At 41.7% G+C, this 23,120-nt stretch overlaps 5 protein-coding genes across 5 annotated transcripts; 2 read left to right on the forward strand and 3 right to left on the reverse strand.

Annotated features, from left to right (window-relative positions):
* The first annotated feature begins 601 nt into the window (after positions 1-601).
* Positions 602-2,136, forward strand: LOC121880126 (U-scoloptoxin(01)-Cw1a-like). Its single transcript, XM_042387184.1, has 3 exons — positions 602-651; positions 1,113-1,336; positions 1,513-2,136. Exons 2-3 carry the CDS (start codon positions 1,121-1,123, stop codon positions 1,720-1,722), a joined length of 426 nt encoding a protein of 141 aa, XP_042243118.1. The 5' UTR covers positions 602-651; positions 1,113-1,120; the 3' UTR covers positions 1,723-2,136.
* A 4,299-nt stretch (positions 2,137-6,435) lies between these two features.
* LOC121880051 lies at positions 6,436-8,836 on the forward strand. Its single transcript, XM_042387055.1, has 3 exons — positions 6,436-6,512; positions 7,803-8,023; positions 8,155-8,836. Exons 2-3 carry the CDS (start codon positions 7,811-7,813, stop codon positions 8,431-8,433), a joined length of 492 nt encoding a protein of 163 aa, XP_042242989.1. The 5' UTR covers positions 6,436-6,512; positions 7,803-7,810; the 3' UTR covers positions 8,434-8,836.
* A 1,862-nt stretch (positions 8,837-10,698) lies between these two features.
* On the reverse strand, positions 10,699-12,153 carry LOC121880052 (U-scoloptoxin(01)-Er1a-like). The gene is made up of 3 exons (XM_042387056.1): positions 12,094-12,153; positions 11,579-11,775; positions 10,699-11,149 (listed from the first exon to the last, which is right to left on the reverse strand). Exons 2-3 carry the CDS (start codon positions 11,771-11,773, stop codon positions 10,859-10,861), a joined length of 486 nt encoding a protein of 161 aa, XP_042242990.1. The 5' UTR covers positions 11,774-11,775; positions 12,094-12,153; the 3' UTR covers positions 10,699-10,858.
* Positions 12,154-17,562: 5,409 nt separating this feature from the next.
* On the reverse strand, positions 17,563-19,518 carry LOC121880054 (U-scoloptoxin(01)-Cw1a-like). Its single transcript, XM_042387058.1, has 3 exons — positions 19,393-19,518; positions 18,321-18,520; positions 17,563-18,155 (listed from the first exon to the last, which is right to left on the reverse strand). The coding sequence occupies exons 2-3, from the start codon at positions 18,516-18,518 to the stop codon at positions 17,976-17,978; spliced, it is 378 nt and encodes a 125-aa protein (XP_042242992.1). The 5' UTR covers positions 18,519-18,520; positions 19,393-19,518; the 3' UTR covers positions 17,563-17,975.
* A 1,310-nt stretch (positions 19,519-20,828) lies between these two features.
* On the reverse strand, positions 20,829-22,850 carry LOC121880053 (U-scoloptoxin(01)-Cw1a-like). Its single transcript, XM_042387057.1, has 3 exons — positions 22,730-22,850; positions 21,919-22,115; positions 20,829-21,581 (listed from the first exon to the last, which is right to left on the reverse strand). Exons 2-3 carry the CDS (start codon positions 22,108-22,110, stop codon positions 21,399-21,401), a joined length of 375 nt encoding a protein of 124 aa, XP_042242991.1. The 5' UTR covers positions 22,111-22,115; positions 22,730-22,850; the 3' UTR covers positions 20,829-21,398.
* Between the last annotated feature and the right edge of the window lie 270 nt (positions 22,851-23,120).

A 23,120-nucleotide genomic window follows, 5' to 3' on the forward strand; every position in this document is an offset into this window, starting at 1 on the left:
AACCTAACCTAACTTAACCCGGGAATAAGTGTTGTGGTCGTACGGTCAGGTTAATAACGGGATGGTCATTAGCAATATGTCACAGTGATGAATGCTGAACAGGTGCTACGTGAGGTGAAGGTAATGCTAATCAACAGAGGAAGGTTAGATTAAGTTAGGTTAGGTTAGACCTCTTGTAGTTATCATAATTATTTGGGTAATTACGAACAGGTGAGAGAGAGAGAGAGAGAGAGAGAGAGAGAGAGAGAGAGAGAGAGAGAGAGAGAGAGTTGGAAGGAGCGGTGGGTCTTCAAGATCTTACTCCGCCTCCCCAGGTAGAAATCCCCTCTCGCTTGTATCCTTTGCCTTTTCTTTCCTACTGTGGCGTCCCTCTCATCTTTGTCTCCTCTTCCTTCCCATCCTTCCCTCTTCCTCTCCATCACCTCTAAAGGACACTCTTCCTTCTACCTCACCTCTCAAGGGCACTTCTCCTTGTACCTCACCTCTCAAGGACTTTCTCCATCCCTGTTCGTCCCATCCATAAGTATTTCCTTCATTACCCGGGAATAGATAAGGCAGCAGGTATAAATAAGAGCCCAACCACCAGTCCCCATTAGTAGCCGTCACAGTAGCTCAAGGTAAGGTTGTACACACTCCTAGAACACTCATAAGGTGATCCAGTTTCCGATGATAGATGTGAACTATATTACAAAGGCATTATATGTGTCCTATTTCTTATTTTGTGGATGGAATTAATGTGTTACCTGTTATAGATGTGATAGATTATAAGGCGATATTGATATCATGTTTGGGGTGGGATAATATTTACATCAGGAGAGTGTATAGAAAATAAAAATTGTCTCCGGCAGTAAATGAGTGATTAAGTTAGTTATATAGGGTGTTGATATAGGTAATTATCGATGTTTTAATTGATTTTTAGTTAGGTTCATCTTTTGTGGATTAGGTAAATTAATTGTTTATTGTCAGTCAGTGAGAGTGTGAATGGGTTGTGAGGGAGGGGGAGAGAGAGAGAGAGAGAGAGAGAGACCTTAGAATCCCTACCTCATCTTAGCACTTAAATAATTAATCAATAAATATCACCAACACTAATCTGTTCTCCTACGTGTCTCTAGCATAAACAATGAAGGTCCTCCTCGTCGTCGTTTTGACACTGGTCGTCGTGGTCTCCTCCAGGATGCCGTATGTGCTTCCTGGTGGGTTTGAAAGTATAATACAGGGCCGTTCTCTCGTTAATACCTTCAACTGTGCCGATCGCCCCTTCGGCTACTATGCAGATGTCGATAACGATTGTGCTATCTTCCACGTCTGTCAGCCAATAGTCGACGGTGCCGGGGAGGTGAGACAATTAACGTGTTACTTGGGTGTTGTGGTGATACAGAGTCCTATTTTATCACTAACCTAACCTAACCTAACTTAACCTAACCTAACCTAACCTAACCTAACTTGAAAATATTAATAAACCAATCTTGACCTATGACCTGACATAATAACCTCCTGACTTTCTCTTCACAGGTGTTGGAGATGGCCCACTTCACCTTCATCTGTGGCAACAGCACCGTCTTCAACCAGGAGTCACTCACATGCGCCACCCCCGAGCTGGCCATCCCCTGTGACCAGTCCGCCTTCTTCTACGACTCCACCAATTCGGAGTTCGGCGTCATCCCCAACACCGAGCTTATTTCATTACTTCGCTCTGGTAGAATAAATGATCTTAGCTTCTAATTATCAAGATGGATGATTTCAAGGCGATACTTTGTTTAAGATTAATAATGATAAGGAATTCCTCTTATTTTTATAACAGTATTATAGACATAGATTTATGATCATTTACTGTAAATTGTATATAGTATTTGATGTTATGTCTATCGATGTGATGTTTTTTTTTTTTTATAAACAGTAGAAAACGTGTTTGGAGATTCATGTGTTTGTCTTCCATATAAAAAAAACTATTCTCAATCATGGTTCTTTTGTTAAATTCAATTATTGTATTTTTTGTGATTTCTGAATGTGATTTTCCTTCTTCAACAAATATTGAAAATAATCATAAGTTTACTGCTGGTCTTCGTGGGGCCATCATAAGTGGTATATACACACACACACACACACACACACACACACACACACACACACACACACAGGTTTTTCTTGAGATTAAACTGTGAATATTTCAAATCCTCTTTTCATTCCAAACTCCACAACTTGATGAAGAAATTGTCTTTATTGATAGAAAGTATTATATAAGGAGTCAATGGTGATATGTACACGCCCATACACGTAGATGACCTGTAGCCTAACCTAACCTAACCTAATCATGGTAGTGTATAGCTGACATAGTAAAAACATGATGTATAGTACAGTTGATATGCCGTGTGTTGGAGTATTGACATGAGATACACACACACACACAAACACACACACACACACACACACTAGACTAAAACAGCTTTGTAGGTAAATGCACGCAGTTGTAACTAAACATTCTAATCGCCTCAGTTACAGGAAACTCAGGTTCCAAGTTACGAGGACTAGTTAGCTGTCACCTTACCGTAGTAATTATGTGAAAGGTGAGTTGAGAATCAGGAGTATTATTGTGGTTTACTTATGAAGCAACAGCCATGACTACTAAGCTATGAAGCAACAGCCATGACTACTAAGCTATGAAGCAACAGCCATGACTACTAAGCTATGAAGCAACAGCCATGACTACTAAGCTATGAAGCAACAGCCATGACTACTAAGCCCATGACACAGGCTATTGAAACCGACGTTGATCCCAGTATTAACTCACCCCGGCCACGACTCGATTAAGTGTCGTTAAACATTACTGAGAGCAATCGATGGCGTAAAGTGCTGATTTTTTGACTGTGCAAGATTGAGTGCGTGGAGTAGAGTAGAGTAGAGTAGAGTGAAGCTGTGGGAAGATAAATCTATTAGGATGTGAAAAATAAGCACCGCCTATATTCTCTCGTGCGGGACTGTGATTGGTTACTGTGGCTGCTTCTGGAGCGGGATGGTGATACAGGTGGGTGGGTGAGTGAGTGGGTTACCAGTCTTTTCCCAGTCATACTCGAGGCGGGAAGCAGACTATGGTGGGCACTGAGTATGAGATAAGCTGGAGGAGATATTCTAAAATGGATTAGGGCGTGGTTACAGGACAGGAAACAGCGAGTAAACATTAACGGCACTAAATCCCATTGGGGTAACGTTACTAGTGGAGTACCCCAAGGCTCAGTACTTGGACCATTATTATTTATTATATACAAAACGACATAGATATCGGCGTAGACAGCAACATAAGTAAATTTGCTGGTGACACTAAAATAGGGCGTGTAATTAAATCTGACGAGGACTGCACAAAACTACAGGAAGATTTAAACAAATTTTTCGCATGGTCTGAAAAATGGCAGATGAAATTTAATGTGAACAAATGTAAAGTACTTAGTCTAGGAGATGTAAATAGAGAAACCAGATACCAGATGAACAACGTTGTTTTAGAGAAATCAGACTGTGAGAAAGATTTAGGAGTAATGATAAGTAAGAATCTTAAACCAAGTCAACAATGTGTATTTGTTCGAAACAAGGCTAATAACATACTTGGGTTCATACAAAGGAGTGTTAGTTACAAGACTAGAGAGGTTATCCTAAAACTATATCTTGAGCTTGTCAGACCTCACTTGGACTACGCAGTTCAGTTCTGGTCACCGTACTACAGAATGGATATAGAATCCCTGGAAAAAAATCAAAGGCGAATGACAAGACTAATCCCTGGCATTAGAAACCTTGAGTATAGAGACAGGTTAAAGCATCTTAATTTGCACTCCCTCGAGAGACGTAGAGTGAGGGGCGATATGACAGAGGTGTATAAATGGAAGTCAGGGCTGAACAAAGGTGATATAACAAAGGTACTCAAATTATCCAACCAGGAGCGAACTCGTAGCAATGGTTTTAAATTCAACAAATTTTGATTTAGGCGCGAAATAGGTAAACATTGGTTTGGTAATAGAGTAGTGGATGAGTGGAACAAGTTACCAAACATCATCATTAACTCGAACACTCTGGATAGCTTCAAACATAGGTTGGATGGATATATGAGCGATAGGGGTTGGGTGTAAACTGGACTGCCCAGTATGGGCCAAGAGGCCCGCTGCAGTTTCCTCCATTCTTATGTTCTTATGTTTATTAGGGTGAAATATATATATTTTTTTACTAATCACATGAGTATAATATTAAAGCGAAATAAACTAATGCTCAACTCCTGAAAAATACCCTGGTATTACAATATTACCCAAGATCTGCCAGAATATATGGCTTAAATTACTTAAAATGAAATATTAATGTTATGTTCCACGCTAACACACACACACACACACACACACACACCTAAAAAAATTGCAATTGAGATCATATTTATACGTCAATACAAACTACTTCTGCAATGACGTAACGAACAATGGCGTGACTTCCATGCTAGAACGAAGAGGATGACGTCACTTTCTGTAATCGAGGACTCAATACACTGTTATAAAACTGTACTCAAGAACACCCCCTTTCTCATCTTCCTCTGTTCACTGATCATCCTCCCTCTACACCTCCCTCCATCAACACAAAACCAGGAAATTCTCAAGGGTAAGACATACTGACTTACTGAAGCATTTATTACCTTATTTAAAGCTGCAGTACCAAGAAGCTTAACGGGATCATGGGTTATAACAATAAGCTGATTTCATATAAGCTTACATGGTTCGTATTGTGAGATAGAGTAAAGAGGAGAGTATAATTCCAGGTTGAATAAGACATCGGTAAGAAAATGCTTTGAAGGTTCCGAAAATTATGAGAATGTTGACATTATTTTCAAGTACAATATTAGTTTCAACTTAATAGCTCTGGTGAAGAGTTACTAGCTCAGGGGAAGAGTTAATAGCTCAGGGGAAGAGTTACTAGTTCAGGAGAAGAGTTAATAGCTCAGGGGAAGTGTTGCTAGCTCAGGAGAAGAGTTAATAGCTCAGGGGAAGAGTTGCTAGCTCAGGGGAAGAGTTACTAGCTCAGGAGAAGAGTTACTAGCTCAAGAGAAAAGTTAATAGCTCAGGGGAAGAGTTGCTAGCTCAGGGGAAGATTTACTAGCTCAGGAGAAGAGTTACTAGCTCAAGAGAAAAGTTATTAGCCCTGACGAAGAATAACTAACCCTAGCGAAAACACGTGAGTGAATATTTGTATAAAGGAAGAATCTACAACGAAGAATGAAAAAGAAAACTTGATAATAATAATGTAATGATATAGGAATGAATTAAGAGTATTTACTATTAAGAGGAATAGTGTATTGAGTGTGAGGAAGACCTTATTATAACTTATACTCGCTGAGGTGTAAGGTAGGTGTCTGGGAATAACCTTACACCAAGATTAAGAGCTGTAATGAGGGACTGTAATTATTGTTATTGGTGATTTGATAATAGTGAATAGTAATAATAATAATAAATATAATTAAAATTACGTTATTATTGTTGTTATTGTTATTATTGTTATTGCTGTTATTATTATTATTATTATTATTATTAATATTGTTATCCATACATTAATTTTATTGAACTAATTATATCATTTATCTAGACTAAAATAATGTGTAGGTACGATTACCATACACAGAACATTCTCCTCATTCTTCTCTTCGTAACAGTAATTTTTTGCCTCCTTAACACTGCCGGCTGAGAGGTGAAGGTTAAGGCCAGAGAATGTCCTCAGCAACATGGCAAATACCCGGTGAAAATTGACCCTCACCCTCCCTCTCACCCCCTCTCTCTCTCTCTCTCTCTTTCTCTACTATAGACTTTGGACTTCAAGGGTATCCACTCACTGACCTTCACCCTCTCCCTCCTCTCCCTTCTCCCCCTGTCCCTTATATAATCCATCCTTCCCTCCCTCCCTCCTCCCTCCCCTCCGTCCTCAGCCCCCTCCCTCATACCCCTCCCTCCATCCCTCATTTAACATCATGTCATCCCTCCTTTCCCCATCCATCTCTTGCTCCCTCCCTCAGCCCCTCCCTTATCCCCCTTCCTTCTTCCTCTCCCTCCCTTCCTCCCTCCCTGCCTCCATTCCCTATACCATACCTTCCTACCCACCACCCCTCTCCAACACCGCCCCTTCCCACCACCCCTACCACCTCCTCCTACACCCACCCCCTCCTACACCACCCTCCATTCCTACACCACCCCCTTCCTACACCCCCCTCCTACACCACCCCCTCCTACACCACCCCATTCCTACACCACCCCCCCCTCCTACACCATCCCTCCTACACCACCCCCTCCTACACCACCCCATTCCTACACCACCCCTCCTACACCACCCTCCTACCACCCCCTCCTACACCACCCCCCTCCTAACTGGTCACTAGGTCCAGCCAGAGATGCCTATGAAGCTCCTGCGGCTCCGAGGTATAAATACAACCCCACCGAAGGCTCTACAGTAGTTCCCCGGCAGCACAGGAGAAACATCATCTTTAACCACAGTACTCTCAGGTTTGAACCGTACACTGAGATCCTTGTTCTGTAGTACACTGTAGAAGGCGCTGTAGATTGTCAGTGTATCAACAAATTTAGATAAATATTTGCTACCTGTTTTCTTTATCGACTTGTACAGCTTCAGGATATAAATTAGGTGTTTTGTGATAAGATTAAAATGAATAGCGTTAAGTTGTATAAGGAATTAGTCTCTCACGGTCAAACTACTCGGAATAGACAAGGTTTCACGCGATCATCACGAAAGTAGTGTTTGTATACAGTTTACTGAGACACCTTATGACATTATTCCACATTGGAGAGATAAACTGCCCTGTGGCTTGAATTTCAATATAAAAACTTTGCTTTTTTTAGATGTTGAAAATACTAGGTTTTGTTAGTATGTGTCAACGATTTTCTGCACACACACACACACACACACACACACACACACACACACACACACACACGTACTATTGTAGATGATGTGAGTACTCCTTTGTTGTGTGGGCAGTGTGGGGGGATGAACACAAGGCTCTGGTAGTGTGGGGGGGAGGAACACAAGGCTCTGGTAGTGTGGGCAGTGTGGGGGGAGGATCACAAATACCCTCCAACACCCACAGACCACATGATTGTATTTTGTTCATTATCCTAAAACACCTTCAGATTTTTTTCGATCATAATTAAGTTAAAACATTTGGTATTATATAACTGTTTCGGTTCTTCCTCTTAACAGGTACTCAAAAGACTCGACGATTATATTCTTCTATGGAATGTTTATGGTCAAAATCTTTAGTGGATACAATTTAACGAGATGATTTGTTGATGTGGATATTGACAGGACAGGACAGTAAATGTGGATGTTGACAGGATAGGACAGTAAATGTGGATGTTGACAGGATAGGACAGTAAATGTGGATGTTGACAGGATAGGACAGTAAATGTGGATGTTGACAGGATAGGACAGTAAATGTGGATGTTGACAGGACAGGACAGTAAATGTGGATGTTGACAGGACAGGACAGTAAATGTGGATGTTGACAGGACAGGACAGTAAATGTGGATGTTGACAGGACAGGACAGTAAATGTGGATGTTGACAGGACAGGACAGTAAATGTGGATGTTGACAGGACAGGACAGTAAATGTGGATGTTGACAGGACAGGACAGTAAATGTGGATGTTGACAGGATAGGACAGTAACGTGAATATTTGTTTATATGTTAATTGTCTTGTGTATCCATTGGTATTATAGTAAAGTTTGAGAAGCATAAATACTTCTTCACCAGATTGTATCTTGTCTTCGTTTCAGCCAACAAGATGCAGTACCTCCTCGTTGTGTTTTCCTTGGTCGCCGCCGCCTCTGCTAGGATGGCTTTTGTGTTTCCTGACGGTGTAGAAACGTATTTCAAGGGTCGTTCTCTCGTCAACACCTTCACCTGTGACACGCGTCCTTACGGCTACTACGCTGACATCGACAACGGATGTGCTGTGTTCCATGTCTGTCAGCCAATCGTCGACGGTGCCGGGACGGTGAGGAGACTGACATTCATCTGTACAATAACAAACATCACATAATGTCAGCATATCATTGTAGGTTTGTGCTCTACACCTTCATGGTAATTGAGCTGTAGTCTTGATTTTTTTTTTCTCCTTCGTCGCAGGTGTTAGAGATGGCACACTTCTCCTTCCTATGTGGTGAGGGGACAGTCTTCAGCCAGGAGTCCCTTACCTGCGCCGCCCCCGAGCTGGCCTTCCCCTGTGACCAGTCCGCCTCCCTCTACGACTCCACCAACTCCCAGTTTGGTTTCATCTCTGAGTCCGCGCCCCTACTAACCCCCCGCGTCTTAGTTCCTGCTGCTGAGGCCATTTTCGAAGCCGAGGTCAATATCGAACCCGAAGCCGATGCCATTATCGAAGCCGAGGCTACTATTGAAGCATAACAACACTGTTCCCCAAGCTTCAATTTCACAAACTCTCCGTAATAAAATCGACCCATGACATTATGAAGCTATGAAGCGTTACCCTGAGTTACCCTTGTCTTCTGAACTATAAAATAACTATACAGGAAATATTTTATAGCTCAGTATGAATTTATTTGCTCAATGTGGTGGAGTTTGGTTCTCACATATCTTCACCCATACAGATTTGTCCTCTCTGGAAGAACTCAGTCCCAAGTATAAATTAAGACAATCCTTATATCCCTTAACGTGAACTTTCTGTAGTTATCAATTATCAGGATCTACAAAAAATCTATTACGATTATATCTATGTATTTTTGAAGTCATTTGGAGATATGTATAGAGAGGAAATACATCAATATACACCTGTTTAAGCATTTATAAACCTCATGATTTCTTTATCCTTAAACCAGTACCAATATACATGCCATTGTGAAAACCAGAGTCAGTTGTATAGCTCTAAGTATGTTGAATAGATGTGTGTATGTGTGTGTGTAACTTTTTCACACACACACACACACACACACTCACACACACTGAACATTATGTGTTTTTCCCCAAGTCATATTACCATAGTCTCACTATACACTATACTATCACCATACCTTCTAATACTTAGGCCTATTCACTATACATTTATCATACCTGAATATCTTGTAAAATATCACCAGGTATTAGACTTCACTACCACCATATTGTCACTATATCGTTAATGAACAGATTAACACCACTACTTCTCAGCATATAATCACTATACTTTCACCATTATATATCACCAATATTTTTTCATAAGTTTTATACCATATTATCACTATATCTTCACCATACACCATAATTATCACCCTATATTTCGTTCACCATACCGTCACCTATATACATGATCCTCACACTATATCATCACAGCTACATGCTCATCATACCCTCACTATGCACCATAAGGTAAGGTAAGGTAAGGTAAGGAAAGTATTTTTTTTCAAATTTCTTTCAGTTTATTATAAATACATGTACAGTACACACATCCATTTTCCAAAGAGAGAGAGAGAGAGAGAGAGAGAGAGAGAGAGATTACAGGTAAGTACAACAGGTAACCTAATGTGAGCTGTAGAGTCGTTGTGCATTTGTGTGTACATGTATTGATGTGTGTGTGGGGGTGTTGTTGTGTGTGGGGGTGCTGTGTGGGGTGTGTTGTGTGTGTGGGGTGTTGTGTGTGTGTGGGGTGTTGTGTGTGGGGGTGCTGTGTGTGTGGGTGTGTTGTGTGTGTGGGGGTGGGGTGTTGTGTGTGTGTGTGGGTGTGTGTGTGTGTGGGGGTGCTGTGTGAGTGGGTGTGTGTGTGTGTGGGGGTGGGGTGTTGTGTGTGTGTGTGTGGGGGTGTTGTGTGTGTGGGGGGGGTGTGTGTGAGGGTGTGTTGTGTGTGTGTGTGTGGGGGGTGTTGTGTGAGGGGTGTGTTGTGTGTGTGTGGGGGGGTGTGTGAGGGGTGTGTTGTGTGTGGGGGGTGTGGGGAGTGTGGAGGGGGTGGGGTGTTGTGTGTGGGGGTGTTGTGTGTCGGGGGTGGGGAGTGTGGAGGGGGTGGGGTGTTGTGTGTGGGGGTGTTGTGTGGGGAGTGTGTTGTGTGTGTGTGGGGGGCCTACTTGTGTGTATGTATGTGTGTGTGTATGATATTTCTCTGCTTTCGATAGTGAGTATTTATGATTGCCTGGTATACACTCATATCCATAGTGCACACGAGTGTAGTTAATCCGTATACCTGGGTGCATATGTGTGTATGTACCTTTGTATTAGTTATAAATATATGCATATACAGGTGTATTAACTGTTTGTTCATGTAATAGTTTTATTTGTGTATAAGTATAATGAAATATATTTGTATTATTGTATATTTTATGAGGTTCATATGTGTATTGTCTGCGTTGAATCGTAGATATATGGTATACAGTGTCAGAGAGAGAGAGAGAGAGAGAGAGAGAGAGAGAGAGAGAGAGAGAGTATTGTAAGTACAAGCTCCAATACATACACATCTAGCACGGACACACAACGTAATCTTAAGACACTTTTACGACCAATAACCAAGAAGAGTGCTTTAGTGACTCAGGTAAGTGGACTCAGGACCATCCACGGGTATTCAGGAAATCGTGGTCGTACGGGTAATGAGTTAAGCTTAGATTATACACTCAGTATCCATGAAGATTTCAGATTACATTTCCCTAAGATTATAAAAAAATTTGAGATTTTTTTTTTGTTTTTTTTTTGGGGGGGGGGGGTAATGGTCAGTCATGTCTCTCATCTCATTATCTAGGAGTCTTTTGTGTAATTAGTAGTGATTTAATACCGTTTTATGTCTTTTTTTGGATGTGAATTGTAAATCTGCATTTATGCATGACGTGTTTGTTCATGTGGCAGAATTAAACGTTTAGAACAATTCTTCAGATTCTGTTGCTTGGGGACGTTCATTTGCTTGGCTACGTAATTCTGCTTGGGCACGTTCTTCTTCTTGGGCACGTTCCAATGTATGGGCACGTCTTTCTGCTTGGGCACGGTTCTTCTCCCGCCAGTCGATTAGGAGTTGGAGGTTGGAGTGTTCGTAGATGGTGTCAGACTCGGAGCAGGGAAAGGCCTTCTTCGGGTGAGCACAGGCCAGCAGCTCCTGGTCGAAAATAGTCCCTGGTCCACAGAGGAAAGTGAAGTGCGCCATCTCCACCAGCTAAGAAGGAAAACGGAAATGAGTAAGGAATGTAATAGATAATTCTCTTCTGGGTGGAATGAGAACGACTGACCCAAAGATACAATGAGCTGACTTACCAGTGACACAACAGACTGAGTAGTAAAGATCAGTGTAGCCTCACAGTTAATAAAATAAACATGAACTCAATGTAACAAGTTATAACCTTATCTCCTTGACCTTTAACCTAACATCCTAAAATGTAGCGTCGATCACTGTCCCTGTGTATTAGTCGTGGGAAAAAAAGGAAAGAATGGTTTGGATCACCGTGGAGTTTACTGTCGGGTTTGGCAAATTCAGTCCCCAGCCCACAGAGTGCTTCTGGCCCGTCTCTGAGATCTCTGAAGAAGCGGTGGCTAAGTAGACAGGGACGGAGGTGAAATAAGAAATACAAAATAATAATATTCTCACCTGCTCTGTTTCGTCGTACACTGGGTGGCAGATGTGGTAGGCTGAGCAGCTGTTCTGTATGTCGGCGTAGAACCCGTACGCACGACTCTCGCATGAAAAACCAGGGTCAATGTGAAAGCCTCCGGGCAACCTCCCAGACATCCTTGCCGAGGCTGCAGCCAACACCGTCACCAGCAGGAGGACCACCTTCATCATAGCTGAGAGAAGGGTGTAGGTTTTAACGCTATAACTGATGGGAAACTGTTTAACCACCCATGTCAATCACACTCCTCCACCCACACCGTTACTACCTACACTCTCTCACCGTCACTCCCTCACCCTCACCACCCATATACCCCCACACTAGCCCACACTCACCACCTACACTCCACCACCCTCAACACCCACACTCCCCCACCCATACTACCTACAATCCTCCATACACTCCCTCACCCTCACCACCCACACTCCCACACCGTCACTACCTATACCACCCACAGTCCCCCACACTCCTTCACACTCAGCACAGTATTCACCTCAGATACTTCAACAGCTTGAATGATTCTCCATCCGTCATGCTTGCCTTTATATACCCTCTGCAAGGCTCCTGCTTGAGGGTGAGAATGTTGCTTGGGGGGTGAGAGCCTGTGCTTGAGAGTGAGGTTCTCCCGAAGTCTCCCGTTATAACCCCTGACCTGACAGTGGACTAACGACGCCAGCTTCCGTGCTCACCTGAACCTACTGACGGGGAAGACCTTCATCCCGGCGACGTACCTGAAGGTGAGCCTCCCTCGTTGTTTTATTTTGCTTTTAGCTGAAGATGAGACTTGTTTTTTTTCCTTCTTCTTTCTTCTTTCTTATTTCTTTTTTTTCCTTCTTTCTCCCTTCTTCCTTCTTCTCATTATTATTATTATTATTATCATTATTAGTATTACAAATATAAACAAATTGCATCAGTTTATTTCCAATATTTTCTTCATAGTTTGTTAAATATTTTGTTTTTCATTTTTCCTGAAGAGCGAAAATGAAAAATTAACTAAAGAATATCAAGGAAAATCAACAAAATAATAGAAAGAAAAAATAGATAAGGAAGGCTAGAGAAATTAAAAGAATAATGGAAATAAGAAAATTGAGAAATTAAGCAAAAAATACAAAAAGGGAAAAAATAAATAAACTACAGGCAAAAATTAAGTGAAAATGAAAAAAAAAGATAAATAATAACAAATAGAAGAAAATAATAAACAATAACTAACAAATAATAATAAAACAATTATCAAGTAAAAAAATTATATAAACTAAAATAAAGTTGATAAATAAAATAAAATAAATCACAAATAAATGTAACAAAGCTAGATGGAAAAAAATAATACATCAACTAGGAATGAAAAAAGGAAATGAAAGAAACAAAAGAAAACAGGATAAAAGAGTAAGTAAAAGAAAATGGAAAGTAAAAGCTTTTTTTTTCCGCGGTGAATCTTCAGGGCTTCAAGGGCGCCCAGTGTGGGGGGGTGAGAGAGGACGATGGAGACGGATGGGACTAGAGGTGAGAGAGAGAGAGAGAGAGAGAGAGAGAGAGAGAGAGAGAGAGAGAGAGAGAGAGAGAGGCAGATGGAGAGAGAGAGGGACAGAGAGAGAATAAGCAGATGGAGAGAGAGAGATAAGCAGATGGAGAGAGAGAGAGAGAGAGAGAGAGAGAGAGAGAGAGAGAGAGAGGTGAACCAGTCTTGCATTGTCAGAGAGCAACATTCTGATGACGTGATGAACGGAAATACCCGAGACTACCACAGGTAACCCGAAGGTGAAGACAAGGAGACCCGTAGGTGAAGACAAGGTGACCCTATAGGTGAACAAATATGACCAACAGATGAACACAGGTGAACAAAATCAACCATTAAGTGAACAATAGTGAACAACAGGGGAACACAAGTGACGAATAATTGAACAAAGTGACCAACAGATGAACACAGGTGAACAAAGGTGAACATGCATATTTCATTTTCTTCAATAACATTCTCATAAGAAAACAACATTACAAATCACCTAACCTAACCTAACCTAACCTAACCATTCTGCGTCATTCTTCCTTTACCACTGATGTAATATCCCGGTTTGGGAGATTACCCCTTCATCCTATCATGTGTGTGTGTGTGTGTGTGTGTGTGTGTGTGGTGTGTGTGTTGTGTGTGTGTGGTGTCATCATCATATGGATAGAACCTTGGCCAGGTAAATAGACTGACGTCATTAAGGTGATCGTCTGTGATTGGTTATTTCAGTCTCATTCGATTAGGAAAATTTCACCTCCACCTCTATCCGGGAGTTTCAGATTTCTGCAGTTTCCCCAGACGGATGGATTTCTCCCTTACGTACTGTTTTAAATAAGAATAACTACGGCTCAATATATGTGTATAATGGCCCGTCACAGTAGTTGTTACGTTAAGTTAGGTTTTTATAATGATGCTTTGGAATTGCGAAGGTATGCACAAGAAAGGCTTAAAACGCGTATTTTTAATATTTTAAGGTGAATTTTAACTAAATTTTTACCTATATTGATACTGTAGGATAAGATAGAGATAACCAATAGAACTGATACTCTCTCAACATAAAGACAATATAATATTTTTAATGATAAAGAGTATATACAAAATAATATGGCTTATGATAAACATAAATTCTTTTTATTTTGTAGTTAATATCCATCTTTTATGTCTACGTAAGCTACAGGTTGATTGGTGTCTCATACTGTAGAATATTAAATTATTTAGATTAGTTAAGTTGGTTCGTGCTTTTTTTTTCATCCTGCCTCACGAGTTGGTAATAAAAACCTGTTGAAAGAACTTTACATGACGTTTAAAGTGAGTCTTCCTTAAAATAGTTATGACGTTCATAAGAAGAAGACCTTAATTCAGTCGCCCTGAGGCAGCCAAGACCCGGCAGTGGCAGCGACCTCCACCAGGCGTTGAGTGAGGTGCCCTGATGATGTGTACCTCACGCTCGGACCTAGAGGCCACACTTCTCGTCCTCTAAGGTTACGTAAGAACCACTGGCCGACCTCCAGCAGCGTCTTGGGGGTGACTACGTGTTTGTAAAAAATGACAACGTGGCCTCCTGATCCCTGGGAACATGACGGATGCTCCGGAGCTACTTGGACCTCCACCAACCTGCTCATGACGCGGCTCATCATCTGGTAAAGGAGAAGACACCTGTGTCCTCAACTGACTGGTGCTGTGGATGGTGTAAACGACAATAAAACACACAAAAAAACTACAAATGTTGCGGTTCTTCCGTGGCGAGGATACAGGTTGGCTCTTCTCCAAATCCCTCCATGTTGGTCACGATTGTATTTCTAACACACAAACAAAACAATTGACTTTAGAATCTTCTGGGAGGGATTTTCTTAAAGACATTGTCAAATACGTCAACATTTCTCCCTACCAATAAATGTGTGTACAATTTTTTTTTGAGGGGGGGGGGGGCAGGAGGAGAGTCTGGGCATGTGCCTGTCAGGAGTTTGATGCATCACCTGGCAGAGTGTCGCCAAGCAATAAATAATGGTAAGCGTCCTACAAGTCCTGGAACAGCGTACGTAGTGTGAGGACAACACAGAGGAAAAGAGAGAGAGAACTAAAAAATAATATAATCACTCTTCATAATAACAACTAAAGCTAAAGTTAAGTCGTTTTTTATTTTTTAAGGTAATTTAAATAATTTTGTATGTTTCTTTTTGGTGCCTAAAGGAGTGGATATAATTCTATGATTCTGATATACAACAAATGGTTTCTAGTTCCTGTACACACACACACACACACACACACACACACACACACACACACACACACACACACACACACACACACAAACAACTTTCCAAACCACAAACAAGTCAGTCCTTCGCATCAGTTCCTCCTGACACGTAAAAACTTGACTTTTGACACACCTATGTGGCCTGTATCTAATGTGTCTGGCGTTGTATGTATCCTGTGTTGTATGTATACGGTGTTGCATGTATACGGTGTTGCGTGTATACTGTGTTGCGTGTATACTGTGTTGCGTGTATACTGTGTTGTATATATCTTGGAAAATTCTCCAACACTTGCCCAACACCATGGAGCAAATGACGTGTGGCAACAGCTGAGGTTTATGTATCCTTCGTCATTATAGTTACCCCTTGTATGTATCCCATGTATGTGTCCACTTTAATATACGTCCACTGGTGTAAATATCCGCCATTATGTGTCAGTATGTATATGTATCATCGGTAATATACGTCTTATGTTTCGTGTGTATTTTCAGTATACAGAATAGAGATTTTATGTTATATTATACTGTATTCCGTGTATAGATTTATCCCCTCGTGTATTAATTTAAAAGTGACTGAAATAAATTGTTCTGTGTTTTATAGTGTATTTTTAAGGATATATTTTTTTGTTTTTATAATTTGTGTATAGTTGATGATAAAAAGAATTTGGTAATGAAGGAGGTTAGGTTAGCATTTTCCGCAAATCTTAACCTAATTAAAACAGATCTGCGCATGATGTCACATAAGCAGTGGACCAAAATAAGCTCTCTGCGCATGACGTCACATGAGCAGTGGACCAAAATAAGCTCTCTGCGCATGACGTCACATGAGCAGCGGACCAAAATAAGCTCTCTGCGCATGACGTCACATGAGCAGTGGACCAAAATAAGCTCTCTGCGCATGACGTCACTTGAACCCCCCTCTCCTTCCTCACTCATCACCTCCCCCCCTAATTTTGTTTTCGTGGTGGATAACATTAATTAGTGTTTTGTTAATAATTAAATATGATTCCACTTTTAAATAACAACTTTTACTAATAAGATTAATACTACTACTAATACTAATAATACAGTATTTACATTATACAAGATACCAGTATTTTATAATGTATATTTTGTACAGAATAAACCACTTCTTCAATGTGTATACAATAAGAAATAACAAAATATTGATGTAAAAATAAAAGGATCTTGTATCTCCTGGAAAAAAAACTTGTCTTTCTTTTTGTGTTACAGATCTCAAAAGGACAATTCAGTATTGATGTCTCTGGCCCACACGCTACCAGCCTCAGATCAAGGAGGAGCTCGTGCTATGTGTCATCAAGGAGGAGCTCGTTAACTGGGGAGTCATAAAGGAGCTCGTGCTAAGTCATCAAGGAGGGAGCTCGTGCTAAGTCATCGAAAGGAGGAGCTCGTGCTAAGTCATCAAGGAGGAGCTCGTGCTAAGTCATCAAGGAGGAGCTCGTGCTAAGTCATCAAGGAGGAGCTCGTGCTAAGTCATCAAGGAGGAGCTCGTGCTAAATCATCAAGGAGGAGCTCGTGCTAAGTTATCAAGGAGGAGCTCGTGTTAAGTCATCAAGGAGGAGCTCGTGCTAAGTCATCAAGGAGGAGCTCGTGCTAAGTCATCAAGGAGGAGCTCGTGCTAAGTCTCCAAACGCCACTCTGAAGCTCCTCATTGGCATACCTCTTCTAGATTATCCCTCAAACGTTAAAATTTTTACACCATTCCTGAGTTTATTTTTGAGGAATTGAATTATTGACAATACATTATTACTGTACGCTCTACCTGTCTTATAATTAAAGGTAAGAAATCAATTTATGGTGCAAAAAAGAAAATTATAGACATTTAAAACCGACACTATAATTACAATGGTGCCAAAGCTCTACTAATCCCTCCCTCCCCCTCCCTCCCCTCCCTCGCCCCCCTCCCCTCCCTCCCCCGTCCCCTCCTCCCTCCTCCCCTCCCTCCCCCCCTCCCCTCCCCCTCCCCTCCTCCCCCCTCCCCTCCCTCCCCTCCCTCCCTCCCCTTCCCCTCCCTCGCCCCTCCCCTCCTCCCCCCCCCCCTCCCTCCCCTCCCCCTCCCCTGCTCATGAATTCTTTCTCTACAACTGTACAAATTAAGTGTTGAATAATCATGTCAAGGATTTATCATAAAAGACATATGTCAAATTAATTATTTTTATTCATATCTGACATGTTTCTTCCTGTAATGTGTGTGTGTGTGTGTGTGTGTGTGTGTGTGTGTGTGTGTGTGTGTGTTTCAGTGTGACAGGGGAGTGGTCGTGATACACTCGGGTGAAAATAAGTACAAATTGTGCGATAAATGATATTGTGGGGAATAAATGGTGATAATGAACTCCAAATAGTGGAAAATGTGATTAAGACAGAGAGAGAGAGAGAGAAAGAGAGAGAGAGAGAGAGAGAGAGAGAGAGAGAGAGAGTACTGGTAGGTAGCTGTCGTGTTGGTGATGATGGCAAATGCATAAGACCATGAGATTCGCTGTTTAATATCTGTGGTGGCTCCTGTATGTAGGTCCTGTGTATGGCTCCTGTGTATGGCTCCTGTGTATGTCTCCTGTGTGGGGCTCATGGCTCTTTACGTCTTCTGTGTGAGTCTCCAGATCTACCGCCGCAGCTCAAGGTTCTCCTCGGGGATGATGCCGAAGTTGGCATTGGAGATCTCGAAGATAGAGATGGCGTCGCCGCAGGGGAAGGCCTCCGTCGGGTGGGCGCAGGTGAGGGAGTCCTGGCTGAAGATGGCGTCCTGACCACAGATGAAGGAGAAGTGGGCCGTCTCGGTGAGCTGTGGCGGGGGGAGGAGGTGAGTGTGGGTAGACATGTTAATCACTAAGTAATATACAGGTACAGGTGATGGGATATAGGTATAGTAAGTAGTGTCTTGCTCCTGTCACAAATACTATGTAGCTCTGCATCGAACAACAGATAAGACTGAAAACATATGCCTCACCGTGCCGTCTTCCTCAGTCACTGGGTAACACACATGGAAGGCCTTGCAGTGATTCTCCACGTCAGCGTAGTAGCCAAAGGGTCGGTCGATACAGGAGAACCCTGATTGTAGGGCCCCGGATCCCCCAGGTAACATCCCTGCCATCCGGGCGGAGGTGGAGACGGCCAGAGCCACTAACACCAGAAGCTGTTTCATCATGGCTGTGGATAACGTTACACTTATGTCATGAAGGAAGGTGTTAGTGTAATCATTGGCGTCATCACTGTAAGTCTAAAATAAATAAATCGGGAAAATCATCAAATTCAGGAGACCTTTCTTAATACTGTGCACTAATACTGAAAAATATCATGTTATTATTTCTCAGTTTGTTGTGCGAGCTCAGGTGATCTCAAGACCTGGTACAAGCACACACGTAACATAGAAGCAGAATTGAAATTAGTTTTGGGTCATAATTTTATCTCTGCATCTCCGGCCACGGTTTTAGTGCACGGTAGAGGTACACACACCCACATACAACTACGCTTTCTATCTAAATTTACATGTCTATCTACTTATATATCTATCTTTATGTTGTTGTTTTTTTCGATTACTTGAGATCGAATCTTGGTCTCTCAGTATGATGGGAGAGTATGGATGCCACCTTGTCAAAACATAGGTCAACCCTCCTCCCCCCTACACACGCGTACTAATCATCTAACATCTGATAAACACAGTCGAAGGTTTGTACAGGCACTGGTAAATCTTCAACATCCACGTAAGTAATTTTTTTCCTCTGCGCCAAACATAACAGATCAGAATGCAAGTCACCCAGAAGTCACTCGAAGCAGTGATAGTAAACCACTGTGGACAAGATTTCTGTACACAAGGTCTCCTACTCGACTATATGTCCTAAAGATGGCCAGACGCTGGATCATGCTCTGGGACGTGATAAAGTTTTCAGTGTAGTTAGTTGTTTGACGAGACGAAGATAAAGTATGATGTTATTTTGTAATTTGTGACGGAAACACTTAATCACCAGTCAATGAGACACTCTGCTATGGTATAGGAAGACGCGAGAGGGATGACCTCTTACCTGAGCAGGCGAGTTGCTGAGGGAAGTACTGCTGAAGCTCCTACACCTGCGTGCTTATTTATACCTGGTGGGAGAGCCAAACAAGCAGCACCTGGTCCTGTGTGGAGGTGGAGGAGAACTGGACGTGGCGAGGTTGTCGAGGATCAGGGCCGGGAAGTGAGTAGCTGAGAGATGACATCACTCTTGTGGGTCATGACATACTCATGTCGTGTAAAGGAAAGTGAAGAGGACAGGTTGACCAATTGCTTGACCCAAAAACTCCAATTACTGACAAAATAACCGCAACTAAACCTCACCATAAACACGTCCACAAAATATTTTCGACTTGCAACAACAGACGGAAGGTGGAAAAAAAAATTTACCTGTAGTTGAGAATAAATATTACCGGAATGACTACATTGTTTAGTCTATCATTAACCCTAATTGTTACGTACAACTTAATGAATAAAGTATATGTTTCAGACACATAACCACCCGAGACTGTGAAGAGGCATTTGTTACACGGTGAAGATAACGGTTTGTGACGCAGAGGAACCAGCACCACCACCACCACAACCTCACTCTAAAGGCGGGATAAACCTTGACCAAACCTGAAAACATGTCACTACTTTTTGCTTTTTCAATCACTTTAAAGGTGTACATAAACACTACTGCCATCTGCTAGCGTCAACCAGAACTACAACAAGGCGAATTGAACGTAAACAATAAACAACTCTGAAAAATAAACAGAAACAAAAGACTGTCTACATTTTTAAGTGTAGTGCAGCAGATCTCTCAAGACACTGACGCCCTTGTAGGTCTGGGTGCCTGCAGTGAACCTCTACCCTTCGTTACCTGTGCTGAACTTCGTGCTAAATTATATAGTTTTTTTATTTAGGTAATTGATAACATTCCCACGCCTATTATCCACTGTCACGATTCAGCAAAACGTCTTTACCTGCGCTTGTTGATGTTGTGTGTGTGTGTGTGTGTGTTGATGGTCTACTCAGGTCCCTGCCGAGATGAGGGAACTTAACTGAGGAATGGAAGAACCGGGATAAAATATAAAGACGGAAATGAGAACGTGGATGTAGGGAGACCATCCACAGACACCAGGATATAGGAAAAAATTTACCTCACTACAAACTACAATAGCGAACGAATGTAACCAAAGCCATTCAAGAGATATAACAAGGAAGTGTTCTCGTCAGTATTAGGATTGAGTCCTTCTGAAAGTCATGTTTACGAAACGAGGAAGTTTGGCAGGAGGCTCTAGGGAAGGCCATTGAGCACATTTCATATTTTCTTCACTGTACCCGCTGTGTTTCAAGCCAGCCAGCCAGGGAGAGAAACGAGTTTGGGTGGCCCAGCAAGGTGTGAAATGGGGTGATACTTACCTTTTAACACACACACACACACACACACACACACACACACATGGGTAATAAGAGACGATAAGTTATGCAAAGCTTTTATTAAGAAACATAACCTAACCATAATAATGACGATAAGAGAATTATTACCCCTATTTTCCCCCTTAAATCGACTCTTCTGGTGTACTAAGGAAACGTATGTGTAATTATTTATTTAAGAGTCTAATGATTTATAGGGTGTAGGACTGCAGGTGTTAACAAGTGACTGTCAGCATCCTTAGCTAGTAGACGAGTGGGGAGTTACTTGTGGTGTTGGGGACAAGATTACACGAGGATATACGATACAATATTAAAGTCTTAGGAAGGGTTTATTTGTATCAAGAAACCTATTTAAGGAAGAATTAATACTAAACTTTCTGAGAATTTATTGAGTTAGGTGATGAATTTTCCTGTAATCTGGTCATTAATTGATCTAATATAGAGAGATCTTTAGCGTGACAAAGATCAATATAAATAAAGACTCAAAACAAACAAAAACAAAAGAGCATCAGCTTCGATAAAACCCAAGACAGGAACCCGAGTGAAGTTCAATAAGTTAAACAATAAACACAGTTAATCTCACAGGAAGTAGGATCAAGATAGGATTGAACACCACTACACTACCACAGGTTTTTCCTTTGGCTCCGGTTCGATACGGAGTTGTAGGTTTGAGGAGTCGTAGATGGAGGCGGCTTCAGCACAGGGGAAGGCTATGTTGGGCTGAGAACAGTCTAGTTGTTCCTGGTTGAAGATAGTGTCTTGGCCACACATAAACGTGAAGTGTGCTAACTCCATAAGCTGCAGGGGATAATGGGTCAGTGGTGGTCAGTTTTGGGCTACTACTACTACTACTACTACTACTCTACTTACTCTACTACTACTACTACTACTTCTACTATTACTACTACTACTACTAATAATAAAATAATATCAATAAAAATCTCATTCCAATATTGTACCATAATTATTATAAAAAATATGAAAATATTATCAAGAAAACGAATGAAAGACAAGGATGTTAGGTTAGGTTAGGTTAGGTTAGGTTAGGTTAGGTTAGGATAGGTTAGGTTAGGTTAGGTTAGGTTAGGTTAGGTTAGGTTAGGATAGGATCTATGTAAGTCTTATTAAACTTCACCTGATCAACGTCATTGAGGAATGGCTGGCATATGTGATACGCCTTACAGTCGTTCTCCACGTCGGCGTAATAACCATACTCACGTCCCTCACACGAGAAGCCTGGCTGTATACTGAAGCCTCCAGCCACTATCCCAGCCATCCTTGCCGAAGCTGCAGCCACCACCGTCACCAGCACTAGAACCACCTGCATTATGGCTGACAAAAGAGAGAGTGCAGTCACTCTGTGCTCTCTACATTATAAACACTGCACTATTTTTCTCCATCTTCCATTTCACTGTTTTTTGTAACGTCACTCAATACACAACAATGAAACACACTACAACATGTAAACAATGCTAGCTAGGTAGTGAGGGGGGGGGAGGGTGGGGGATGGTGAAGGAAAAAAGATACTGAATATTTAGAAACAGCTGGTAGGCCATCACCACCCCCCCCCCTCCTCCCCTCCGGTACATCAACGTTAACAATCCGTCACTTAGTTATGTCAGAGTTTCACCAAAGCGAGTGATTGGTTACTGTGAACTCGGGGGGGGGGGGTTTGTTCACAGTTTACTATATAACTAGACACAGTACAGTAATGTCATTTGTTAATTCACTACGTAGGGTCAAATTCAAGTATTATTTGTGTTCCATTGTTAAGTTTACATTCTATGCATGAAGACTGATATTATAGATTACTGAAGAAAACACAACTATTATTAATAACCTAAAATACTCCTTTTCTACAGCTATAGAGACCAGTTATAACATCAAGTAGTCGATTATAGTTGATAATCACTATTTTGTTGTCCATAATGATGATGAATCCTTACCTGGAGTATTGTGAGAGCTGTTGCAGTAGAGGGATAGAGATATACTACAGGGCGTGGCGTGAGTGTGGCAGCGAGCGGTCACCCAGTTTCTAGAGCAGCTGGATCAGAACTGGACCTACATGGGAGGCAGTCCAGACCAGGGCGGTAAAGGTTGGGTGCTAGTCATAGATTTATTCATATTTTCTATTGGAATGGACATGATATAATAATTCTAGTTAAATATCATAGGAGGAGATATGTCTAATTATGTATATTATTTACATATCTGGTTACGCTAATATGTAAGCCCGGAGAATGGACGAGCGTTAGTTCCAAATTCTGGCTCAATACTTGCAACTCTTTACTCGTGTGATCACTTTCTCCTTCTCGTTCACCTTTCCATATCTTTGAC

Source organism: Homarus americanus, unplaced genomic scaffold, assembly GCF_018991925.1.
Source record: "Homarus americanus isolate GMGI-L3 unplaced genomic scaffold, GMGI_Hamer_2.0 scaffold30108, whole genome shotgun sequence".
Classification (NCBI taxonomy): domain Eukaryota; kingdom Metazoa; phylum Arthropoda; class Malacostraca; order Decapoda; family Nephropidae; genus Homarus; species Homarus americanus.

Bases quoted from the DNA above. Each gene is read 5' to 3' on its own strand.
- LOC121880052 (XM_042387056.1), bottom strand. From the start codon at position 11,773: ATGATGAAGGTGGTCCTCCTGCTGGTGACGGTGTTGGCTGCAGCCTCG. The intron at 11,150-11,578 runs GTGAGAATATTA...TTTCCTTCTTAG, and splicing joins TGTACGACGAAACAGAGCAG to CTGGTGGAGATGGCGCACTT.
- LOC121880126 (XM_042387184.1), top strand. From the start codon at position 1,121: ATGAAGGTCCTCCTCGTCGTCGTTTTGACACTGGTCGTCGTGGTCTCC. The intron at 1,337-1,512 runs GTGAGACAATTA...TTCTCTTCACAG, and splicing joins TAGTCGACGGTGCCGGGGAG to GTGTTGGAGATGGCCCACTT.
- LOC121880051 (XM_042387055.1), top strand. From the start codon at position 7,811: ATGCAGTACCTCCTCGTTGTGTTTTCCTTGGTCGCCGCCGCCTCTGCT. The intron at 8,024-8,154 runs GTGAGGAGACTG...CCTTCGTCGCAG, and splicing joins TCGTCGACGGTGCCGGGACG to GTGTTAGAGATGGCACACTT.
- LOC121880053 (XM_042387057.1), bottom strand. From the start codon at position 22,110: ATGCAGGTGGTTCTAGTGCTGGTGACGGTGGTGGCTGCAGCTTCGGCA. The intron at 21,582-21,918 runs GTGAAGTTTAAT...TATCCCCTGCAG, and splicing joins TCCTCAATGACGTTGATCAG to CTTATGGAGTTAGCACACTT.
- LOC121880054 (XM_042387058.1), bottom strand. From the start codon at position 18,518: ATGATGAAACAGCTTCTGGTGTTAGTGGCTCTGGCCGTCTCCACCTCC. The intron at 18,156-18,320 runs GTGAGGCATATG...CCCCCGCCACAG, and splicing joins TGACTGAGGAAGACGGCACG to CTCACCGAGACGGCCCACTT.